The sequence below is a fragment of the Chiloscyllium plagiosum genome, chromosome 23, assembly GCF_004010195.1.
Source record: "Chiloscyllium plagiosum isolate BGI_BamShark_2017 chromosome 23, ASM401019v2, whole genome shotgun sequence".
Classification (NCBI taxonomy): domain Eukaryota; kingdom Metazoa; phylum Chordata; class Chondrichthyes; order Orectolobiformes; family Hemiscylliidae; genus Chiloscyllium; species Chiloscyllium plagiosum.
In genome coordinates, this window is record NC_057732.1 from 28028604 (window position 1) to 28054275 (window position 25672).

Below are 25672 nucleotides of genomic sequence, written 5' to 3' on the forward strand. Positions count from 1 at the left end.
CATATAAATAATTGATGTGGAAACAAGGTCTCCGAAGTTTAAAAACAAAATCCAGGATAAAATTTTAATAGTGTTGAGAATAAACAAGATTAGTAATGTTTATGCAAGCCTTTGGGTCAACATATTTCCAATAATTAAGTCATGAAATAACATATAAATGTAATATGAGAAGAAATGCAACTTAAAATTAAAATGACTTGCAGGAAGTGAGAAGTAAGTCTATCAGTTTCAGTACCAGTAAATGTACTCGCTGACCTTCACTGGCTCCCTGTTAAACAATGCCTCAATTTTAGAATTTCCTACTTGTTTTAAAATCCATCCAAAGCCCAATCCATCCATACATCTGAACTTCCTTCAGCTCTACAACTGTCAGAGGTAAGTAACTATCCACCTCTTATCCTGCCATTTGATTTTAATCACTCCTCAACTGATGCTGTCTCTGGCCAAAACTCTAGTTTCTAAGCTTTTATACATTTCTTCCTTTCTTAAAGACACACCTTTTGAAAGCAGATGTCTTTGACCAAAGCTCTGATTATCTATCCCAATATCTCCTTTTTCAGCTCAGTGTCAATTTTTTTTTGTGTAAAGCACCTTGGGATTGCAAGAAAATAAGTCCCTTAATAAGTAGCTATTTTTGGAATAATAAAAACGTTGTGAAATTTGCATTGATTATTCAATTGCAAAGAAAGGAAATCAATGCTTAAAACACTTCTGGAAATAAGTGGGTCATTAATTATGTCAGGTTTCCAAGTTAGCGAAAATAGAACCTGAGTAACCTACTATCAGCGCAAGTGTTTAGAAAAAGATGATCCTGGCATAATGCAAATTGACTTGAGCGAGGAGGTGGGCAAAGAGGGAGATGACTATCCTGTCAGTTGCGTAGCCTGTCCTGCGCTGTGTTCAGAACAGTCTACCAAACCCCTAAAAATGATGATTATTAACAAGTGCTCAGAATCAAGGAGCATTGCTTTTCAGACAACTATCATCTTCAGATGGAAGATGGCCGAGAAGAGGAAGAGGAAGCCACAAGGAGGGGATCTCTAGCACTTTGAATCGTGAGCAGGATAGTGCTTCCACAGTTCAAATGAGATCAACACACACTGTGCCAACTGTCTCTTCATCCTCTGCTACCACTGATCAATCCATAATTGTCATGAGTCATTTACTTTTTCTCTCTATCTAAACTACTGCTTAAATTTAGTACACTATCTGAAAATTACTTCTGAATAATCAACTGCCTACCTTGGGTAATTGGTCCCACATTTCAAAACCTAACGTAATGTTTTATTATGATGAAGGTGATACAGAAATATAAGTCATGAAAATTTATTTCTCTGGCTTTCGTTAATCATCTGTCATGGTTTTGCCAAAATTGCTCAATTAATCTCTATTGAATTAATCTCCTTTTCACTGAATTTCTTTCTACCTTGCTCAATTTTCACTCTATTTGATTTTTGGTGCTCCATCCTTTGTTTTCTTACTGTCACACCCTTTCTTCTCTGTAACTCTTTATTGTTCTTTTCATTTGTACAATTTCTTTTGTTACTATGCCTTTGCTTCCCCACATCCAGCTTTGTCATTCTTCTCCTGGCATACAGGCAAAATCTCAAGCAGGAGACCCCCTCACGGATACAGGTCCAGTGCTGGTCGGAAGAGGCAGAAGATCAACTCTGGTGCTGTCTGGAATCGGCTGATTGGGCCACGTTCAAACAGGTACCTTGGACGAGTACGCCACCACCATCACAGACTTTATCAGCATGTGTGTGGAGGAAGTCAATCCGGGTGTTCCCTAACGGGAAACCCTGCATGAATCTGGACATACAGAACCTGCTAAACACCAGGCGTGAGGCTTTCAGATCAGGAGACCATTTAAATATAAGGAATCCAAGTAAGACCTTTGCAGAACCATTAAGACAGCCAAGGACCAATACCGACCCAAACTAGAGACCCAGACAGACAAGGTAAGAACTATGGCAAGAACTGAATGACATCACAGGTTCTAAAAAGAGACAGTGCAAGATTGCAGACGCTGACATATCCCTCCCAGATCGTCTCAACGCCTTCTATGTTCGCTTTGAGCAGAATTTTGGCGGAGAGGTAACACCTATTCCGAACAGTCCTGATGGACCTATCCCAACAGTCACTTCATCAGAGGTCAGATCAGTTTTCCTTTGTGTGAATCCAAGGAAAATGATGGGACCAGACAGAGTACCAGGCCGTGTACTCAGAGCATGCGCAGATCAACTGGCAGAGGTCTTTTCGGACATCTTCAACCTCTCCCTGCAGCAGGCCACCGTCCCTGCCTGTTTCAAGAGGCCAACATCATCCCTGTGCCTAAGAAGGCTCATGTAGCATGTCTCAATGACCGCCCAGTGACCCTAACATCGGTGGTCATGAAGTGCTTTGAAGGACTGGTCATGGCATTAATCAACTCCAGCCTTCCCACTCCTGACCCACTCCAATTTGCCTATCGGACCAACAGATCCACATCAGATGCCATATCACCTGCCCTTCACTCCTCCTTAGAATATCTTGACACCAAGAACAGCTATGTAAGAATCCTACTCATTGACTACAGTTCAGCCTTCAACACTATTATCCCCTCGAGAAAGATTACTAAACTTAGTGATCTTGTACTAAGCCCCACTCTCTACAATGGATCCTCAGTTTCCTGACTTACAGGCCACAATCAGTGAAGATTAGGGACAATATTTCATCCTCACTAACACTCAACACTGGAGCTCCCCAGGGGTGTGTACTCAGCCCCCCTCAGTAACTCCGAACCCAGAATAGTCTCTAATTAGATAGATTGTGTCACTCCTCCCACTACTGCACTGTGTGGTTAACCAGCTGGTATCGGATGAAACTAAAAAACTCTGAAGTTATGAGGTCATGTTCTCCATTTGCATAAATAGAATGGAGAGGTTCCTCTTTAGAAATGGGCATGATAGCATGGCAAGGGGTGTGTGGACGTCTTTACTGCAAGATCAAATGCACTTTGCAATCTTCTGTCCACTAGAATAAGATGGATAAAAAGGCCACGAAGGTGTGGAAAGCACTACTGGAGTAACTGATTAAACTAGAAGCCATGTGAACATTTAAGAATATCTTAGATGGGTGATTGTCGGAAAGCAGAATAGAGATTTGGGAATAAGGGCAGCATATGAAATAAGGATAACAATTGACGAGGGGAAAAGACGAAAATGGACTATATATGCCAAAAAGTTTGTTATAATTTCTAAGTACTTGTAAATAACATTTATTGCTGCATACTTTGCCTGAGGCAAGACTATTCAGTCAATTATCTATTCAGAATAAAACCTCACCAAAGAAGAATCTTGATTGCTATGTGTATTATGAACTGTGTGCAAATTGTGGTTTCCTAAATTGTAGCAGCGTCTATCCAGCAACAGGCTTCATTGGGTGTAATGAGCTTTAGGATGTACTGAGGCTATGAAAGGTTGGTTCTGTGAGACTGCAAGCCTATCTTTTACTTTTATGCTGTCCATTAAAGGGAAAACATTTATTAGATGCTTTCATGTTTTTGTTTTGTCCAAATTAGCAAATTTCAGCTTTTGGCTGTAGCAGGGAGTAGTACAATTGGTTACAGAAACCCCTGATTACAGATTCCTGTGGCTGATTGTTACTTTGCAAATTCCTGCTCAAAGCGTGTTTCTGTTCAGTCGGCCTTATTTGTGATGGCTCATGTTTTTAAATAGTTTGCTTACACACATTCCAAGACCACACATGAATATTTACCAGTTATAGTTGTCACAATTACTTTGAAATCACAATTCACTAAAATCATGTTGGATAGAAAGGAGGAAAACCTATCAAAGGCAGAATTTTATCATAAGTGTGACTATGTACTCTCCACTTTGATACCTGATGACTATATGAGGGGACAAATAACTTCCTGTTTGAACAGTAGTTACTGTTAGGATCAAACACTCACTTACATGTTCTGAAGATATCTTTTTTAGTAATTCAGTACTCGGTGTTCCAACAACTTCCATTATTCGCTTCAGTTGATCAATATCTGTATCATTATAAGAAAATATAGAGGAGAAAAGAAAATGCTCTTGTTGATAAGTCACAATATCTGCTGCTTAATCAAAGCTCAATATATTTTATAGACCATATAAGATTGGGAAAGCTCACTATCTAGAAAAATGAGGATGGTCAAAGTTACAATTTCACTATTATCTGTAATAATTAGAGATAAGAGGGAGGCTTTTTCTTACATTTCATACCAATCATACAAACACTAGCTCTAGCTAGTAATCAGCTCTAGCTCATGTTGGTGAAAAATTAAACTTTAGCACTATTGCTGTACTTTGTCAACAGCAGTGGGGGTCCGTTGGAATCGAGGATGATGTCTGTCAATTTATATGAAGTCCTTAGATAAGCCCAATTTTGGCTCGAAAACCTTTTCTGTAATGGGAGCACATTATTGCAACAAGAAGTTGGAATTTGCACCACTGGATGGGCGTCATTCTTCCTTTGGTGCTGCTGTTTGACCTCCCAGTGAAGTCATGGACCTTGGTGTCTTGTGTCTTGATGGTTTGGGCGATGCCATACTGAGCCATTCTCCTCTCAGTCAGTAGTGCCGAAGCCTTTTGTGTCTTAGGGTGACCTTGAGTCTCTATTTATACCTTTCCTTTGCCCAACCTTTGGACCAACTGCCAATGGAGAGCTGGAAGATGAGAACTTTTAAAGGCGGAGGCAGTTTTTGAGCATCTGGACACAAGAGCCCATCTATGGGAGCTGGCTCTTTAGGAGCAGAGCTTTTGATATTGGTAGGTATAGCTTCATGGGGAGTGCTCACATTGGTCCAGCTGTTCTCCCATTTGATCCATAGGGTTCAATGTGAGTACTGCTGGTGGAAACACTCTAGAGTCTTATTGTGATGTTGGTAGATGGTCCAGGTTTCATTGCGGTAGGCGCAGTGTTCAATACAACAGCTTTCCAGACCAAGATTACTCCTATTAGAGTGCATGAGTCACCCTAGCAGTAAACATAACTCTGGATAACTTGTATTTCAAATTCTTTTACTTTATGTTCATTCCATTTACCAGTCTAAAATCAGAATAAATACTATCGAACAAACAAAAAAACTTGTCAAGGATACAATCAGTTCCTGGGAAGAGGGCTTTTCCTTTCAACAACTCTGCCATAATGCATCCAATAGACCAAATATCCACTGGGGAAGCAAAAGAAAAAGAATTTAGATTAAAAAGAAACCTGAAAACAAGTCCAAAACTGTATTGTGTGCATTGGTGCAACAACTTTACCATGACACTCTGGAGGCTTTCTTTTCAGGGATATAGCTTAACACGGTTTCATGGCATCGACTGCAATACAAATTTAAGTCATGATTTCTCACTTGTTTCCCTTGGATTGGGAGTCTAGGATTAAAGGGCACAGTCTAAAAATTAGTCTTACAAGTTCAGAGCTCTTCTGAAAGTAACAATTAATAGATTTTATTTAACAATCAAAGGTCGTATGGAGTATGGGGTAAAGGCAGGTACATGGAGTTTGTTCACACATTGGTCTGACCTCATTGAACAGACAAACTGGCTAAAGAGCCTACTTCTGTTCCAATGGTATATCTTCTAATGTTCATTATACTGTTACTGTAAACCTACTGTTACCAAAACTTGATATGACCAGGTTTACGTAATCACAGTTGGAGGTCACCTTTGGATTCATTTTCTTGTCGAAGCAGAATAAGTTTTAAATTGAGATAATGGGCTGAATTTTAACTTCGGCATCCCAATCTGAATGCTGGGCTGAAACTCTGGGAAGCTGGCGATAACCCTGGCCGATCCCTGGCGAAGATTTGCAAGGAGGCAGCCACCTCCAGAAGCAATGCCAGTTGAGCCCCAGCAGACAGAAAGTCCAAAGGGGTGCCCGAGGGGCTAGAGGGCTGGCAGCCTCCTGAAGAAGGGTTTATGCCCGAAACGTCGATTCTCCTGTTCCCTGGATGCTGCCTGACCTGCTGCGCTTTTCCAGCAACACATTTCCAGCTCTGATCTCCAGCATCTGCAGACCTCACTTTCTCCTCCAGCCTACTGTGGGAGACCATCACTGTCAGTGGGAGATTTGCATGGGCACCTTAAGGGGGACGCTTATACATTGTATTAAATTTATAAGTTGACCACAGCTACCAGGCCATCGTTGCACAGGCAGCTCCCCTCCACTGGGGTCTCTGTTATAGCTGTCACAGCCCAACAAGTCCATGCTGAGAAGTTCATAGAATGTGCCTCAGGCTCACCCTGGCCTGTCAGTAGGAGGCTCCACCATTTCATTTGAGGGACAGGGCTGTACCTTCAACTGCCTTGGCCTCAAGTTCCAGAACACACTCCTATATCTTTCCACCTCTCTACCTTGCTTTCTCCCTTTAAGGCACTTATGAAAATTTACCTCTTTGACATCAGACCAATGCCTCCTTATGAGGTTCAGGGTCATATTTTGTATTGTGCTGCTGTGGAGCACTTTGGAATGCCATATTTCATTAAAGCCAAATAGTTAATCCAAATAGTTAATTATAGACCTGAGGCCCAGATAGTCAAAGTTTGCATTAATTAATTTTTTTTGCAACATAGATCCAAAATTTTGATTGTCTACTCTTACGAATCGAGTACAAGCTATAAAATTAGTTTGATGCAGATGCTATGTTCTTAATCCAGTCAGCAAATCAAAATCTTAAGTGGCACTGGAAACTCTTTATCCACATCAATTTAGCAGCCATCAATATCAAGGAAGAGTTAGCAGAAAGGCTGGTGAAGACAATGCAGATCTGTAAAGGGTTTTATGCATTCTCTACAACCTAACCATCGTGTCCTACATATTGCTGCAAATGCTCTCTGAAGTTGTTTCTAAGCATTTTCTTCTCAGTAACTGAAATATTTATTGTCCCCAAAATAAGAAAAACACACCATGATAATATCTCTACATAAAACATCTACCACTTGTTATTTTTGCCTGTTTTGACTGAGCTGAGTTTTGATTGTGCAGTTGGAATATACGCATTCCATATTATGCATCATTCAACTAGCTGTACTGCAGGAAGGTTATCTTTATCGTTCAGCAGTTTCTATTCAAATATTTTCTTCAAAATTATGATATGGCAAGAGTGAATAAAACACAAGCTTTCTCTCACAACAAATGTGCACGGAAGGTATTTTTCAACTTTATTTGTGTTTTATTTAGTGCAGTGTAAATATAAAAGTAAGAAACAGAACTGCAGTTCCATTGACTTTCATTATATCCGTTAGTAATGGCACTTGGGATTCAGCAGGCACATATTAAGAGAATGTCAGAAAACATAAATAGGGAACTGGTTTATACTGATTTTGGCTTCTTACCAATGTTCTTGAGAAATACTTTTCCCAGACTGAAAGACTGAAAATATGCCCAAAGAAAGGGAAAAAAAAACATCCTATCCATGTCTTTAATTTGCAGCTGTGTTTATTTCAGTTTTTTTTTTCAAAAACCCCTCATCTTGTGAGTTCCTAGCCAGATGCCCAGTATGGGATGGGAGCTTATATTAAATAGAATTAGTCCAACCCAGAGTTCTGACTGGGCTGACCATTTGTAAAATATTACAATACAAGGTTTGCAAGTCCCACCATGAAACACTGTGAATGGAACATATACTGTAGAGTCTGTACTTAGAGAATCCTTGGCACTGATTTGAAAATTGAACAATGTTTCTATAGGTGTTAGCATTCCTTTTACCTGTCTGATTATAATGCATCCAGTTTAGCATTATTTCTGGTGCTCGATACCATCTAGTTGCTACATAACCAGTCATCTCATCATCGGTCTGCCGTGCCAATCCGAAATCTAGAATCTGTATGTTCAATAAATATAAAACTATATGTTAGGAGCAAGCGGTGGAGGAAGAGAAAGATGTAAAGAAAAAATATTCTACTTCTTCAAATATGAATTCAACAGCAAGGGAACTAAGTTATCCTTACTCGTAATTCACAGTCCTCATTTACTGCTAAATTGCTTGGTTTCAGATCCTGCAGAGAGAAAATATTTATCACTATTTCAGACTAATGTAGAAACATCAAATGCTTTGGATGCATAAAACAGATGATATCACATTGACTCTTCACTTTCTTTGCAATCCTGCATTTTGCCATTACATATCTTTTGATCAGTCTTTAAACATGAAGAAACAGACCTTGTTCTGTAATTTGGTTTTAAAAAGTTACATAATTTAATTCTTTAGATTTGTAATATTTGTAATGAAAATATTTATAATGAAAATATTTATTGTTACCGTTCCTACTGGCTATAACCCTATCATGCACTAGCTATTGATACAGATTTCCCAGAAACCAAAGTCCCAAAAGGCATATACTTCTCTGTGTTTGCATTCATTTTAGCCCCTTATCCTGCTACAAAAGTGGTAAACCTATATGAAACATTTGCTTTTTCCAATGTCCTCGAACGTTCGAATACATGGTTGTCTGCCCCCTGTAGCCTGGCATATTAATAAGGGAGGCAATTGGTGGGATAGCATTATCCATTCTAAATTCTCTTGGTATTTCCCCCTATACTTCTAAGTTACTGTGTGCTATCAACATACTCACACATACAGTTCACTGGCATGGTGGGACCCTTCTAGGAGAGATTAATGGTCTATAGCACTCCAAGACTGAAGTCATGGCTTTTCTGAAATTAGCCTTCACAGAAATGAGGGCTGTTTTAAAAGTATTGCAGTGGTTTCCAGCTGAACCTACTCAACTATGCTTGCAAACAGCTGGGAAGGCAGTCTTTTGTTGATTGTATCTCGTCTAAAATGGAACAAGCTGGCGGATTGCCAGTCACCACTAAACAAATGGAAACTCTGGGGTCAGAAACTTATTGTGATGGAACTTTCTCTCCCCATTTGCTTAAGCTCTTTATTAATTTGACTGTTTACTGGTTTGACTTATTTTTGTCTTATTAAACTTTTACTTAAGCAGGACATGCTGAGAATAAAAACTTACACAGGATACAATACATAATACAAACTCAACTTACTCTGTGAATGATACCAGCTGAATGGATGTACTGTCAGAAGAAAAACAGGAAATTATGATGTTATAAATCAAAAATTTCATCATAAATGTATTGTGAAATTGAATTTGAAATTGCCAGATTTTTCTTGTTGAAATTGACCATTTTTGTTTCTATGTGGAAAGACTGCGAAAAACAATAGTTAACTCTGTCTTATGATAAACCTATCAAAAATTGTTTTTTCCAGAACTGTAGAGAGAGACTAGGGAGCATGGAGAACGAGAAAGAAAATGAAAGAAAAGGTCAAACTAGAGAAAGCATTTTTTGATGCTGATTTATTTGTTACAGGAAAGTTGCCTAATGACGTTGATATAGTCAGGGTTGAGCCTACAAAAGATTTTCTTTTATTGATTTATGTGATATGAGTGTCACTGTCCAGGCCAGAATTTATTTTATCCTAACTGCTCAGACAGCAGTTAAGAGCCAATTAAATTGTTGTGGTCCAGAATCACATGCACATCAGATCGGGTAAAGATAGCAGAATTCCTTCTCTTAGTGAACATGACATATATGATTAGATGGTTGTTATTACACAAGCTTCTTCCTCCAGAATTTTTTTAATGAACTCAAAGTGCACCATGTGTCACAGTGAGATTTGAACCCATGTTGCCTGTGGTTCTGAATTGCTCGTCTCGCGACATCCCCACTATGCCCAAAATTTAAAAGCTATTCAAAGCAAGGATCAATCTTTGGCCTTTGTCAAGAAGTGTGTATATGTATGTATGTGTATGGCAGATGCCACTTTGTCCTCAAGTCGAGTGGATTAGGGCTCAGTTGGTGTCATCTTGTGAGAGAAACAGTTGCCATGGCTGCAGATGGAAGCATTCTGGTAGTTTATTCAGAACTGTGTTGAAGCTCTGGTAGTTAGTGGATTGCTCACTTTTATGGCTGGAATTACTCTGTGGCATAGGCTTCAGTTACAAAATGAAGAGAAAATATCAAGAATGTATGCACTAATATAAAATCATGGCAGGCTCAATTTGCTGGAAGGCTTCAACATGGGAGATCTTCAGACATCACCCACAGGATTGTTCCCACTGATTTGCATTTAATTTCAGACAATACAGTGGGAACATTTCCACAATGAACTCATGGGGATTTTACACTATCTTCAGGAGAGATGCTGCAAGGATTAGTGCAGCCACACTCAAGGTTTGGCTAATAAATTTTAAAAAGCATTTTAAAACAGGTAGGGCTGACGTGAGAAGGAACAAATGCTGGTAATTAATAAGGAGCCAAAATTATGCTTGAGTGACAGTTTTATAACATGGATTAAATATTTGTACTGGGCATCATGTGCATGATTTCCATTCTGGAGGCTTCAAAAGCATGCCCTACTGCTTTCAGGAAATGTTGATTTTTGTGGTTATGACCAGTTAAGCAAACAGCACTTGTGTGTCAGCTTCTCGTAAGAAAATTGAGGTAAAGGTGATAGATACCAACACATCAGAGTATTTGAAAACCAAAACTGAAGGTTGTCAGATAAAACCAAATAGTTAGAACCTGAACAGTGCCTATATACCGAAGGTTTTTTTTTCAATCTACCGCTGATTGTTCAGAAACTTAAGGCAGAAAAGCTTTAAGATGGGCTGATGGTAAATGTCCATTGCTGTTATAGCTGCTTTTAATTGATCTATGTCCCCAGGGCAAATACAGAAAGTTAGTAAACTGCCAAAAATCAGGATTTTAGAACTAATATTTTCTCAAAGGAATTGTCTGGATATTTCTATGAGGATTTATTTTTCTCAAGCTAAATTGCAGTTGCATTTTGATAGAGAATGTTCCCTCATACAATTGCACTAAATGTGGTATTTGTTTGTCACAGCAAATTGTCAGGATTTAGAAATAGCCTGTGAAGAAGTGGTGATGAGATTTACTTAATTTCAATGCATTATACTGTTTTTCTTCTTTGAGGTCTTTGCTACAGCACGCCGCTGTGATGTATAATTATTGTTTGTGTGTTAACTAGAATGCTTGGTTGTTTTACAACTTTGTTGTTTTCAATTTGTTTAATACATCTAAATTATATTATTAAATTTTAGTTATTATTAATTTATAATTTTTGAGGGCCCTTAGTCCTATCAATTAACTGATGGAAGAAACAGTGCAATCTGTAATGAAATGGTCATCCACGGGCCCAAATGCAATACGACAAAAAATACAATCGCCTCCTCAGCCTTGAAAGAAAGTTGTAAAATACAGCTCGCTCTCTCGGTTACTGGAAGTGATAATTTTGTGCACTTTGTTTTGTCAAAAATATTTGCATATTTTTGTCTACTGATCATGTTAAAATAATTTTGACAATTTTAAAACAGCACAATGGTTTGCAAATACTCACTATAGCTTTATGGTATTTTAACCTATTTATTTTGATTTGCTAAAGATTGACAAGCACTTTCGTGTTTAAAACATTTAACATTTCCATGAGAAATGATTTTGACATGTAAAGTAGAATAGAATAGACTGTCTAAAATATACCAAATAAAGTGTCAAAAATCAATGTCATAAAGTTTGTATTCACAATCAAGCTTGAACTACCATCATTCCTGTGTCTTTTTTTAAAAATAAGTTGTTGTTTGGCATTGAGATCTCTGTTATTGCTACCCTTGTGGATGAATTTGGGTGTTGGGTATGTTTACTAGCTGACTGTTTAACTAAATGTAACATTTAACTAAATGTAAATGTTTAACTTGTCTATTCCCTGCACAAATTTTGATCGAACCAACTAATTTCAGTAATATTCTGTCATCAGATTTACAGACTTATTTCATTTTTTGGTTTAATACTTTTAATGAATTTCAGATTTATTGCTGATGAAACAACTCTGTTCTTTCTGAAGTCAGGATAGACCATTGCTGACTTAAACTAGCAGAGTTTCTTGAAAGTGTTAACGGAATTTAGGCAATTTAAGAAATGACAGACCCAGACTATGTGAAGTGCGACCATGGGTCAAGATTACATGTAGATATTCACTTCTGTACATGTAAAAAAATCCTTGCAGTTATAGTGCCTTTCACAACACCAATGTCGCTGTTTTGTAGGAAATGTGGCAGCCAATTTGTGCACAACAAGCTTCATACTGATATGATAAGTACAAGATAATCTGTTTTTAGTAATACTGACTGAAGGATTAAAAAGCGCACTTAGGTAAAACTTTTCTGTTCTCTTTTGGATATAGTGTTATGAGGTCTTTTACACAACATGACAGCTCAGACTTCAATTTACTGTCTCATTCAAAATATGGTACCTCTGACAGTGCAAGCCACTCTCAGTATGATCTAGAATTCTGTGCTTAAGCATTTTGAATTGCACGTGAATTCAGGTCTTTTGCTAACAAACGAGGCAAGGTCGGCACTATAGGCAGTTATACATAAAGTAAGATCATTCTCAAAAAGTTTAGACAAGACCAACTCTGATGCTATCTGTGGCTGCTTCGAACTGGTCTGAGGTCGAAGCAAAAGGGACAGCTTTAGCTTTCAAGGTTCCATCTTTGCAGTCTATCTTCCTTTTCAAACTAATCTGACAAAACCAATTGCCATAAATGGTAGTTTTGTGACAGCTATCCAGGGAGAACCATCGATCTATATGACAGAATCATACAGGTCACTGACCAAGTGCCGTGGGTGGAACAGAAGCCCTTACAATGCAAGAGAAAACACCTGCTAGCTGACAATCATAAGAAAATCTTGACTGTAATGGTTTGGAGTTCAATCTTGGGTACATTTTCCACTGATCAATATATTTTTCTGGTAGAGGTTTAGTTACAATAATGAGAATAGCATTGTTAAGTTCTTGGACTTTGATCGTTCTTGTTTGTGAAAGCAATCTGCAACATACCATTGACATAGATGAATGCAAAATGTTTCTAGATAGGTAAATATAATTCTGTAAATGGTAATTAGTATTTAAGTATTTTAGATGGCAAAAAAAAGGGAAGAAACTGCAAATACTGAAACTCAAACAAAATCAAGCTAGAGATACACAGGAAGCAAAACTGAATCCATGAAGAAACCAGGCAGGTTAATTATTTTCATAACATTAAATGTGAACTTTTTCAGTGAAAACATTTCACATAAGTTTTCTAATTGAAGGCAGATTTAGGGCACATTGTAACCTTTTACTTCATACACAGATAATTGTTTTAGCTTTTACCCATATCTTAAGGAGGATATGTAATTACCTGATAGTTGTGGTAATAATTTCATCAAGTAATTAATGAATAACGGTAAATTCCATTTAGTCTCCCTCACTTAAAAAAATTACATCTTTTGCAATGAATCTACTTCTTAGTGAAAATTCACTTCCAAAACACCTCTGTCTACATGCAAATGAGATCAACAGATATCCTCCCTGATGAAATACCTTGAATAATAATTTTAAAATACCTGCACATTTGGAATACTTGAAGAACTACTGTAAATTAGTTATGCTGTGACCATTGTTTGACTGCAGAGAATGGGTTGCTGTTGGGGTAATGACTTAATGAGGTCAAGTATGGAGTAAGTCGTTGAATATCATAAGACTGGAAGAGGAGAAAGGATAGTGTACATGCTTAATATTAATCATTAATAGATAGAAAGCTGAAATGTGTAAATGATGTTGAAACCATCTAAAGTATGCATCGGATAGAAAAAGAAATGAGAATCAGACATTGTTCTTGACCATTGTTAACCTAATTTTGTTTCTACATATAGTACACTGAATACTGTACCTTAAGTCCCCTGAGTAACTGATACACAAGAAACTGCACATGATCGTCTGTCAACTTCTGACACTTAACGATGTTATTCAAATCTGCACCCATAAGGTTTGTCACCAAGTACCTACAGTGGTAAATATGTAATTGGCATTAGACAAAGATTTTAAAGAAATTGTTTGACAGACAATCAACCTTCACAGTACTCTTGAGCTAAATACAAGGCACTTTAATCGCAAGATCCTTTCCTCAAATATGCAACAGTTGCGCTGGCATATCATTTTCCAGCATCATAATCACAAAGCATGAATAATAATTTCTTTACTATTGCAAAATTGAACTTTTTTTTCAACAAATAAGCTATTGGCACTCAGGCACTTTGAAAATATCAAAACGACATCAGACATATATTTTATTAGGTAAGGGTATTAAAGGATATAGAACTAAGGCAGGTAAGTGGATCATGATCTAACTTAATGCTGGCACAGTCCCGAGGGGCTGAATAGCCTGGTCTTGATCCAAAGTTTATCATCTCCATTAGAGAACAAGATTAAAAAAACACAGTAAATGCTTGAAGAAATGTTTCTAGGTATGACTAGAATAATGGATTCAGAATATTTCAATATACTGTCAAAATTAACTGCATTATCTGTTCAGCCCAATAATTCCACATGTAATTCAATCTATTCCTGACTCTGCATTTGGCAGATGCAGGAAGTGGTTGTCAACTTCTTCTTTCTTAAAAGACAAGTTATCTTGGGTTGTACTTGTGCTTCTCCCTTGTAAACATTTGAGAGATGTTTGAACCAGATGCACATAGGTATCCCACTTCCCATTTTAAAATCGTACTATGTCTTCCTGCATTTTTGTTATAAAATGATGTGTACAAATTCATAATAGAAACTACTTCTGCAAATATAGCTGTCTTCAGTGAAGCTGCTTCCATGCTGGCAAAAAGGTGGTTAAATTTGGGAACCAAGAAATTTCATCATCCTGCATGCACTTCACAGATGTATGATAAGTAATTAATATCCCAATATAGCAGGCAGTGTCTGCGCATTCATTCCATTTTCGAAATGCATCACCCAAGGGATGTGAGCATTGCTAACTAGGCCAAGATTTATTGACTTTCCCTAATTTCCCAGGAGGTGGTGGTTGTGAACTGGCTTCTTGAACCGCTGCAGTCCATGTAGTGTATGTTCATCCATTGTGCTGTTAGGAAGGTAGTTCCACAGTTTTGACCCAGTTACAGAGAAGGAATTATGATATAGTTCCAAGTCTGGATTGTGTGTGGTTTGGGAGTATTTACAGCTAGTCATATTCCCATGTGTCTGCTGCCCCTGTAGTTTGATTTGGTGGAAACTACGGGTTTAGAAGGTCTTGTCTCAGAATACTTGGTGAGTTCCTTTCAGCAAATCGTGGCATCAATAGTCAAAATTTGCCCTGCAAGACCACTATAAAAATGACTTATTTGACGTAAAACATCAGCTCAGGTTTGTCTGGAGATCCTAGTGGCTTTTAAATGTGCATAAATCCCAACCTTGCCAACTCTGAGCTAAGCCTGATTAGAATAACTGAAATCTACATTAACCACCCAAATTCCATACTGGCAAATATAAAATATGATACACCTAAACTATGGAATGTTCAAAGCTTACAGTGTAGAAAGAGGAGTTTTAGCCCTTGAGTGGGGAAACAGTACTGCCCAAACAGTGTTAAAATATAATTTTTCATTTTTCAAATACTTAAAATACTGCAAGTTGTACATCATTCATGAACTTCCAAAACAGATTTTAATTTTATAAATTGCTTATGTTTTCCAAAAGGATATTTAAAAATGTTTAGCCACCAAATCTTGATTTCCCAAACAGGCACCAATTGTTTTATTTCCATTGTGGCCAGCAGACTGAGCTGTAGAGCACTAACAAGTTCTTCCAGTATTCAGTTGGAAAAAAAAGCAGGTTCAATCACGGAAATTTAATGTTAGTTATTCATTCTTCTTTTAGCTTGCCCATTACACCATACAGTGCTTGGGCAGGGTTACACAAGTAACTCAGAATTTAATGAATCCCACCCAAATAAAACAACAACCATGCAAGGAATAACTTAGCAAGTTTTGAGAAGATTTGTAGCTCAGGTTGAGGTTCTGGATGTAGGTTTACTCGCTGAGCTGGAAGATTCGTTTTCAGATGTTTCGTCACCACGCTAGGTAACATCATCAGTGAGCCTCCGGATGAAGCACTGGTGGTATGGCCCGCTTTTTAGTTATGTGTTTAGGTTTCCTTGAATTAGTGACGTCATTTCCTGTGGTGATGTCATTTCCTGTGGTGTTGTCATTCCTGTTCTTTTTCTCAGGGGGTGGTAAAAGTAATAACTTTCTCACATGCAGCAAAGCAAGTCCAGATTTCTTTACAAAATCTTCCATCTGTCCCCCTTGCAAATTGTGCTCTTATTAGGCTTACTTATGGACCTTTCTCAGGGAACCTACTTCAGTATAAACTGAGTTACAACAACAGAGCAGAAAAGATTTTCGCCAGTTTGTAATTTAAATTCTGCTGAACTTACACTTCTCGAAAATTCTCCAGTGTGACTGCTGGCGTAAAGACATCTAACAATCCAATAACCTGAAAGAAATCAACAAGGGTTGAGCTTTTGGATTTTACACAACTTCTAAATATATGAATGGTGAAATGAGAAGACACATTTGTGAGACAATGAGTATTTACCAATTAGAGACTTTACAAGTTGCCATTAATATATGAATGAATTCATTCATTGTGTAATATTCTTGTTGCAATTTTAAGCATCTATTAAGATTTTCGCAGAGTGTGGTACCTAATAGTCTTGGGTGGCTCCGTGGTTAGCACTGCAACCTCACAGCGTCAGGGATCTGGGTTCAATCCCAGCCTCAGGTGACTGTCTGTGTAGAGTTTGTACATTCTCCCCATGTGTGAGTGGGTTTGCTCTGGTTTCCTCCCACAGTCCAAAAATGTGCAGGTTAGGTGAATTGCCCATGCTAAATTTCCCATAGTATTCAGGGATGTGTACATTAGGTATATTAGTCATGGAAAATGTAGGGAAATGGGTCTGGGTGAGTTACTCTTCAGAGGGTTGGTGTGGACTTGCTAGGCTGAATGGCCTGTTTCGACATTGTAGGGATTCTATGAAAATTTAACAGGTGACAAGGAAATCTCATCATTGAATTGTATTTCTCTCCCTGAAGGTTATTATAATTTAATGCTGTCATAACCAAATAACACAAACTTCATTCTTATGACAGTAGCCACAAAACTCATTCAAAACTAGAACTGGCTATAAGAAATTTGGTCAAAATTTGGTCAGTAAATGTTTACCAAATATGCAATAAGATAAATCTAAATCTGCAAACTTGATTCATAAATATTCTTTAAAGACTCAAATTTTATATCTTTCCTCCTTTCCCAAGGGCAACAAGTCATTGCTGAGTTCAGGTTCATTGTGAATGCTCTCCAAATGTTATTCAGATGGACAGGCAATGGACCAGTGGTATTATAATAAACCAGGGATCAAGATAATGCTCTGAGTTACCCAGGTTCAGTAGAATTTGATTTCAATAAAAATCTGGAATTAAGAGTCTAATAATTGTTGAAATTGTTAGAAAAGCCATCTAGTTCACTAATGTCCTTCAGGAAAGGAAATCTGCCATCTTTGCTTGGTGCGGCCTACATGTGGCTCCAGACCCCAACCATGCGATTGACTGTTAAATACCCTCTAGACAATTAAGGAAAAATAAATCCTGGCCTAGCCAGCAATGCCCACATTCTGTGAATGGATAAAAAGAAAAGTGAAGATCTCCTCTAGTCTAGGTATGCTGAGGCCAATTGTCTAACCATTACTTTGTCTGAGATCAGGCTATTCAGCACTAGGATAGTCCTTTTTCTTTTGCATAGCATCCTATTGCACAATATATGTGTCCATTAAGCTATCCTCTACTGTCCTGATAGCAATAATGCTCCTCAGAGGAAATATATGATGCCATTATTCACTTGTGTTTTAACAATAAGTGGCAAAATGCAATTAGAATTCATATGCTTGAGTGTGATCCTCATCTGAAAAATGTGTTGCTGGAAAATCGCAGCAGGTCAGGCAGCATCCAAGGAGCAGGAGAATCGACGTTTCGGACATAAGCCCTCTGGCAGTTACAAGTATGGTTCATTCTAATGTGATCAAGAATGAGAATTAGAGCTGTTTTTTCCCTTTCCTAACCCAGCTTTTATATTCCTCATGCTTCTCTGCATAAGATCAGCTAAACCAACAGACACCAAATATGAAACCTGGTGTTTCTCAGGTCTGTGTGGCTCAGACAGTAGCAGCTCACTATTTAATTTACTGGAAGGATATCTGCTTTGTTGTTCATACTTGACTGGAAAGAAATTATTCATGTGACTAAATTTTGTTAATATTTTTTGGTATTCATGCTCATTATAGAAATATACAATGTTATTAATTTTAACATTTCACTAGAGGATTACCAGTAACAGCCAAGAAATTTATAGTATTACAGGGATAACTGAGCATTACTACTGAGTTCTGCTGTTTTATACAAAAAAAGCATATTAATATAACTTTTGTAATCATTTTCAATGCTTTAACACCTACAAAGTGCACATTCAGTAGACAGCTGCATTAAATCAATGTAGAGAAACATTGTTAATAAAATAATGAGTTGTTGTGGTTCCGTTCTCCGAGCTGGGAATTTGTGTTGCAGACGTTTCGTCCCCTGTCTAGGTGACACCCTCAGTGCTTGGGAGCCTCCTGTGAAGCGCTTCTGTGATGTTTCCTCCGGCTGAGACAAACCACTATAAATGCTGCTTCCGGTTGTCAGTTCCAGCTGTCCGCTGCAGTGGTCGGTATATTGGGTCCAGGTCGATGTGCTTAATCCCGCTGTAACCTGACACATCCTTCCTCACTGTCAACATCCCGCTGTAACCTGACACATCCTTCCTCACTGTCAACTGTGGCGGTTGATGAAATCTGTTGATGAAATTGCAAGGTATCTGTTTTTGGCAAATACATTGTATAGGTGTTCTTCCTCTTTTTGCAGTTCTGGTGGACTGCAGTGTGTTGTGGCCCTTTTGAACAGTGTCTTGACTGAGTTCGACTGGGACAACAGTACTATTATACCCAATATACCGACCACTGCAACGGACAGCTGGAACTGACAACCGGAAGCGGCAGAGGTAAACCACTATAAATGCCGGAGGAAACATCACAGAAGCGCTTCACAGGTGGCTCCCAAGCACTGAGGATGTCACCTAGACAGGGGACGAAACGTCTGCAACACAAATTTCCAGCTCGGCGAACAGAACCACAACAACGAGCAACCGAGCTACAAATCTTCTCACAAACTTTGAAAATAGTGAGTTATTAAATTCCTGAAATTAAATCACCTGCCGACTAAGAGAATCTTAATTATAACATCAGCCACTAACAGAAAGCATTGATTCACAGATGAAATTGTGGATACTCATCCTGAAGGAATGAGATGGAGGAGGAAGACAACAGATAGAATTTTTCTGACCCCTTTGGCTGATGAGCAGGGAGGTTAGCTGGCTCCTGAATTCATTCCACTATTGCCATTTCTCAGCAATAGAAAGGGACCTAGATTAGCTACCTGCACCATACAATCTCCATTGAGACTGCCTCCTTACGGAAATGCCGTTGGAACTTACTAGTTTGGCACTTCTACATTTTTAAGTTCAACTCACCTAGGGTGTGTCCATGTTGAGGTGCCCTCATGGCACTGCATACTTCCCCCAGTGGATCTGCTGAAGCTACAGAACTGCTAACTGCCTGATGGGACTGTCCTTAATTGGACAGCAAGCTCAGAGGTTGTGAATTAGGAGGAGATCGCTGGGAATAAGACTTGTGCTCATCTTTCCGTTTGCGAATGTGGCCTTGAGACCTCTGTATGGTCATGATTTTAAGGGCCCCAAGAAAATTTCCCAGAGGTGTGTGATGCCAGTGGTATGGAAATAACCACCACAAAATGTTAACATTGTCTGATCCTGGTGATGGAAGAATACAAAGAGGGCATATTCCATCCTGAATGTTGGGACATTCCCATTAAAGTCCGTGCACAGTCTACAAATTTGGCAGAGTTAGGAAGATAGTCCCTGTTTCTCATGGCACTGACTGATATCCATCCAGTGAACAGGCCCAAGTGTATAATTGGAGTGAAATGTAAGGAAAGTGAAGCAGACTGAATTTTCTGCAAAAGTGCATTTACTCTTTTTTTATTTTAGATTTTGTCTATCTGCATGTGTGTATAGTGGTGTAAGAAAGGGCAGAGATTAATTAGAGAACTGTAAGTTAATAATTAAAAAATTGTCTGCCCTTGGTTAGAACTCACTTATTTGCAATAAATAGGTTTTTTTTTGTTACTGATTTCTATTGACCTGACTTCATTAGACATGAAAGTTGGATGCTTGAATTTTCAGTTGGTATTTAATTTATTGTTGTCACATATACTGAGATACAATTGTTTTGCATGCTATACAGGCAGGTTGTAACACACAAAGGCAGCAGGGTAGCTGAACAAAGTGCAGAATATAGTGGTACAGCTGCAGAGAAAGTGCAGAGAGAGAGAGATCAGAATTAATATTTGAGAGGTCCGTTTAAAAGTCTAACACAGCAGCGGGGAAGAAACTGTTCTTGAATCTGTTTGTACACGTATTCAAACTTTTATATCTTCTGCCTGGTTTAAATTTTTAACTTTAGTGATGATCTGGGGCTCAAATTTCAGTGTGTGTTCTTGAATGGATTGTGACAGTAGTGTTCAGAACTTGATCCTGGCCTCAAAAGCCAGGTGAGCTATATTTTCTTCCCTTTGGCAGAAATGCAAGCTTTGTCTTCCATGGGCGTATCTCTATCAACTCTCTGTTAGGTGCTTCGGTGATCAGGGAATGTGAGAATTCCCAACTCAAGAAGAATGTAATTGTGTCAGGAAGATAGAACCCCACAAAATTAGCCAAGCAAGAGCACTCATGTTTGATGAGGGCCAAGAATATCTCTTGGGCTCTTCTGGCAAAATCCGTTCAATTGATGGTGGGGCTGTGAACCTTGGCCACAATGGTGTTAGTGAGGGTAGATACATTAGAAGATGAGTCCTTAGAGATCATCAAACAACCAATGATACAGTGAAATTATGACAATCTGAAGGAGACCATTTGTCCAATGGCTTGGTCAATCATGTCTGATATAAATGGGACAAAATTCTTCCTGGGTACTGCACAGGGAGAGTATAAACTGAAAAACAGTTGCACAGTACCTACAATTTCCTTACTGGTACACTTTGGTAAAGGTGCAAATACATTTCGATCAGACATTTTAAATATGTGAAGCTCTCCATAGGGAGCTAGCATAATGCCGAAAGAAGATAATCCTAAAATACAATAAACTGAATGAGCTTACTCCTTTAATGTGTAGGCTTCAAGATAGTCTCAATAGAATTTTGCTTTTGAAATTTCTCATTTTTATTTATAAGATTAGAAATAACTGAAAAATCATTTTCATCACTTTTCCACAACATATTTTTGATTGCAATTATAATATAGCAATAGATAGTCAACATATTTTAGAATAAAATATTCACTTACATTTTCATGTTTCATGTGCTTCAACAATCTCAGCTCTCTGTATGTTCTCCTTGCATGAATCAGTGACTGAAATGGTCTTGATAGCTTTTTTATTGCTACCTTCCGTCGTGTTCTTGTATCATAGGCAGAGCTACACAAATAAAACAATACAAATCAGCCACACAATGAAAACTGTTCAAGCCCAAAAGAAGCTGTGCCTGCTAAAATGAAAGCTTTCTAGGCAGCTACCTGGAAAGTCCTCACTTGTATTTCATTTAGCTATTAACTGATTGCAATTCCTTTTGGAATTTGTAGAAGAAAAGAGGCATTTGGGAGCTTATTTGATTTTTTTTTTGTTCACTGACTGTTTCTCAAATATCTGCCAAAGTAATGTGAAACCGTATTTGAATTATCGAAGATTGTGAAATAATGCTTCTCTTACTTTAGAAAAAAAAAGGTGGCACATTTTCATCCTGGAGATTGAAAGAGTTGCAAATAGATATGTGTCAGCAATGCTATATCGGCCACATGAAACAAACAATGCAACATTAAAACCAAAATATGCAGATACTGCAAATCTGAAATTGAGTTCCAAAAAATAGTCATTCCAGACTCAAAATGTCAACTCTTTTTCTCTCTGTGTAGACATTTCCAGACTTTGAGTTTTTTCCAGCACCCTGTTTGCATTTCATTACCTCCCTTTTTGTTTCTACAATGCCATAGCTTTTCAATAACCATTTAGCCCACTCAAACAAGGCAGATCAATAACTATTGTTATGATGTAAACTGAAAATAAGCCCATTGGTTTAACTATGTTACCATTCAGTTCTGTTCAACAGAAAATGGCACCATGGGAAAAAATCTTAAAAATTACTGATACAAACAAACATATGAATCAGGAAATGCAGTGCTATCCATCTCTGTGCTCACTCTCCCATTCAATAAAATCATAGCTCATCTGATTATACTCTCAAATCCACATTTCTGCCTATCCCAAAAAACATTTGACCCCTTGCCTACATAGAATCTGTCTTTCTCTACCCGAAGAAGTTCAAGGACTCTAGAACTCTAGACCCAGAAAATAAATTTCCTGATTTCTGTTAAAAATGAGCAATCTCCGATTTTTGAACAGTGATTCCCAGTTCAAAGTTCTCCCAGAAGAGGAAACATCCTATTCACATCTAAATCAAGATTCCTCTTACTCTTCCAATTTCCAGCAGATTCAAGGCCCACCTGTCCATCCTTTTCTCAGAAAAGACAACCTGTCCATTCCAGTCTGGTAAAATTTCTTTGAATTTAAGTTATTCAAGTAAATGTTGGAGTATGTTATCAATTGAGTTATGTAGTTGGTGGACAGGCTTTGGCAAGTTAAGTGGTGAGCAGAATAGCTGGCCTGTAAAACCAGTTTCAATAACCACTTCTTTTATGTAGCTGGTCCCTTTGAGTTTCTGGACTTTGATGAGCCCCAGGATATCAATGGGAGGGAAACTGGAACTATAGTATTAGATTAGATTCCCTACAGTGTGGGAACAGGCACTTCGGCCCAACAAGTCCACACCGACCCTCCGAAGAGAAACCCGCCCAGACACATCTCCATCTAACTAAAGCACCTAACACTATGGGCAATCTGGAATGGCCAATTCATTAAGTGTGACAGGAAGGACCATATTCATTGGACAGAGTCTCAGGTTGAAGATGGCCATTGCCTGACACTTGAATGACACCAATGTTAACTGTCATATGTCAGTCTGAGCTTGGATACTGTCCAGTTCTTTCTGCATGCAGGCATGGAGGACTGCTTCGTTATATGAGTAACTGTAAATGGAAATGAACACTGTATAATGATTATCAAACAGCCCACATCTCACCTTATAACATAGGAATATCTATTGACAAAGCAGTTTAAGATACTCAGTTGTCGGACTCTGGCCTGTGGAATGCCTGCAACACCGTAGGGCTGAGGTGATTGCAATTGCTAAGAGGCAAGGATCTTTTGTTGTCTTTGGCACGAGTCCAGCCACAAGACAGTTCTACTGCTGATCCACAATGAATTCAGTTTTACAAAGGATTTTTGATGCTACACTTGGTCAAATGCTGCTTTAATGCTAACAATACTCATTGTCTCCTCACCTCTGGAATTTAACTCATATCCATACTTGAAACAATGTAGTCATAAAGTCTGAAGGTTAAGAGTTGAACCCAAGCAAAAATCATCAGTAAAGCAGACAAATCCTACTTTAATGTACTTTTCTTCATGTTACTGATTATTTGGAGTCAGTTGATAGGGCTGACTGCAATTCACTTCATTGGATTTTTTCTGCTTTTAGGGGACTGGCCAAATCTGAGCAATTTTTTTTCTGTAGACATCAGAGTTCTAGCTTTAGTGGAATAGTTTGGTAGTGTAGTGGCTCATTATCAGTACAGATTCTCAGCATGACAACCAAGGTATGGTCAAGATCATACCTTTTGCTTTATTCAGTATGCTAAACCAGGCTTTAAAATTAAATTCTTTGTGTCTTAGAAGTATTGGAATCCCTACAGTGTGGAAACAGGACCTTCAGCCCAACAAGTCCACACCGATCCTCCGAAGAGACACCCATCCAGACCATTCCCCTACTCTACATCTACCCTGACTAATGCATGTAACCCACACATTCCTGAACGCTATGGGCAATTTAAAATGGCCAATTAACCTAACCTGCATATTATTGATCTGTGGGAGGAAACCAGAGCACCTGGAGGAAACCCACTCAGACACGGGGAGAATGTCCAAATTCTACTCAGACAGCCGCCTGAGGCTAATTGTTATTTTACATTTATATAACAATAGGGAAACTGCAAGGAGGCCAAGAAGAACACTTCTTGCTGAAGATAGTAGTAAATGCTTCAGCCTTGTTTTGCATGTCAATGGTGGACTCCGCCAACTTTGAGAAAGAGGATTTCAAAGACCTTCCGACCATTCCATTTGTTTGTTAATTTTGCACGATCATTCATGATGTGGCAGGGCTGCACAGATTTAACTGAGTTCTCAGCCAATCCACTGACTGAGCAGTTGTGTTAGTATACATGCCTGGAGCCCACAACTTGCAGCTTTTGTTCAAAGTACAGTTGGTACTGGCCTTAGATTGACACAGACTGTTCCACAGAACATTAACTCATTCTAATTAGTGCTTTTTTTAACGGCAGAAGTCAAACTTCTCCTCTTTCGTTTTAGGTGAGTAAGGTGGCTTTTTAAAACTCAAGATAATGACGCCAGATGTGAAAATTAGCAGTCGGCATTCTAACTTGGCATCAGTAAAAGGTCAGGTGCTTTTCATGCATTCATTGGTGCACTGTGTGAAAAGAGTTGACAACCACAAGAATATTCATGGCTTGAAAAACAAAAAGGGGGACAGCGCTATAAAAGGAAACCAGATATTCAGCCATCTGGTAATGGAGGTTCCTGTTTAATGAAACTTCAGTCTTGTAAACAAAGCTACTGCACAGTGCTGTTGCCCGATAGGGCCAATGTAAAGTACAGTGCAACATGCAACATGAGCTCCAGTGTTTGTTTGGCAGACGAAATGTACGCTTGGCCAGTCTACTCTCTTCATTTTCCTCTGGCTTTCATACTTTGCTGTTTTGCAGAAAACAGTATCTAGTTTTCTTAAAAAAAGTGATATAGCCTTATTGTATACATGGAGTAGAGTCCAATAATCTTCCATAATTCTGGACTGTCTGAAGTTTTTCCCTCAAGATATACTTTATTAATTGCAAAATACTTACTTGAATAATACTGAATTCACATTAAAATTCAATTTGTCTCCGTACAGTTTAGATAAATGTGAGCTGTTGCATTTTGGTAAGGGAAACCAGGGCAGAACTTACACAGTTAATGGTAAGGCCCTGGGGATTGTTGCCGAACAAAGAGACCTACGAGTGCAGGTGCATAGTTCCTTGAAATTAGAGTCGCAGGTAGACAGGATAGTGAAGACGGCATTTAGGCATGCTTGGTCAGTGCTTAGAGTATAGAAGTTGGGATGTCATGTTGCGGCTGTATAGGACATTGATAAGGCCACTCTTAGAAAACTACGATCAATTCTGGTCTCCCTGCTATAGAAAGATACTGTTAAACTTGAAAGGGTTCAGAAATTATTTACAGGATGTTGCCAGAATTGGAGAGTTTGAGTTATAGGGAGAGATTAAAAAGGTTGGGAATTTTGTCCCTGGAGCATGGGAGACTGAGGTTAATAAAATTATGAGCAGTGTGGATAGGGTGAAATGCCAAGGTCTTTTTTTCCCA

General features: G+C 38.4%; 1 protein-coding gene across 2 annotated transcripts in view; it reads right to left on the bottom strand.

Annotated features, from left to right (window-relative positions):
* Positions 1 to 25672, bottom strand: part of mapk11 (mitogen-activated protein kinase 11) — a 51695-nt gene that overhangs the window by 12839 nt on the left and 13184 nt on the right. For both annotated transcript variants that reach the window (XM_043713758.1, XM_043713759.1), the window contains exons 2-9: positions 21412 to 21541; positions 16340 to 16398; positions 13790 to 13901; positions 9043 to 9072; positions 7986 to 8033; positions 7744 to 7858; positions 5132 to 5203; positions 3960 to 4039 (exon numbers count right to left, since the gene is read on the bottom strand). In XM_043713758.1, the coding sequence (XP_043569693.1) occupies positions 3960 to 4039; positions 5132 to 5203; positions 7744 to 7858; positions 7986 to 8033; positions 9043 to 9072; positions 13790 to 13901; positions 16340 to 16398; positions 21412 to 21541 (646 nt within the window). The remainder of the gene's footprint in view (positions 1 to 3959; positions 4040 to 5131; positions 5204 to 7743; positions 7859 to 7985; positions 8034 to 9042; positions 9073 to 13789; positions 13902 to 16339; positions 16399 to 21411; positions 21542 to 25672) is intronic.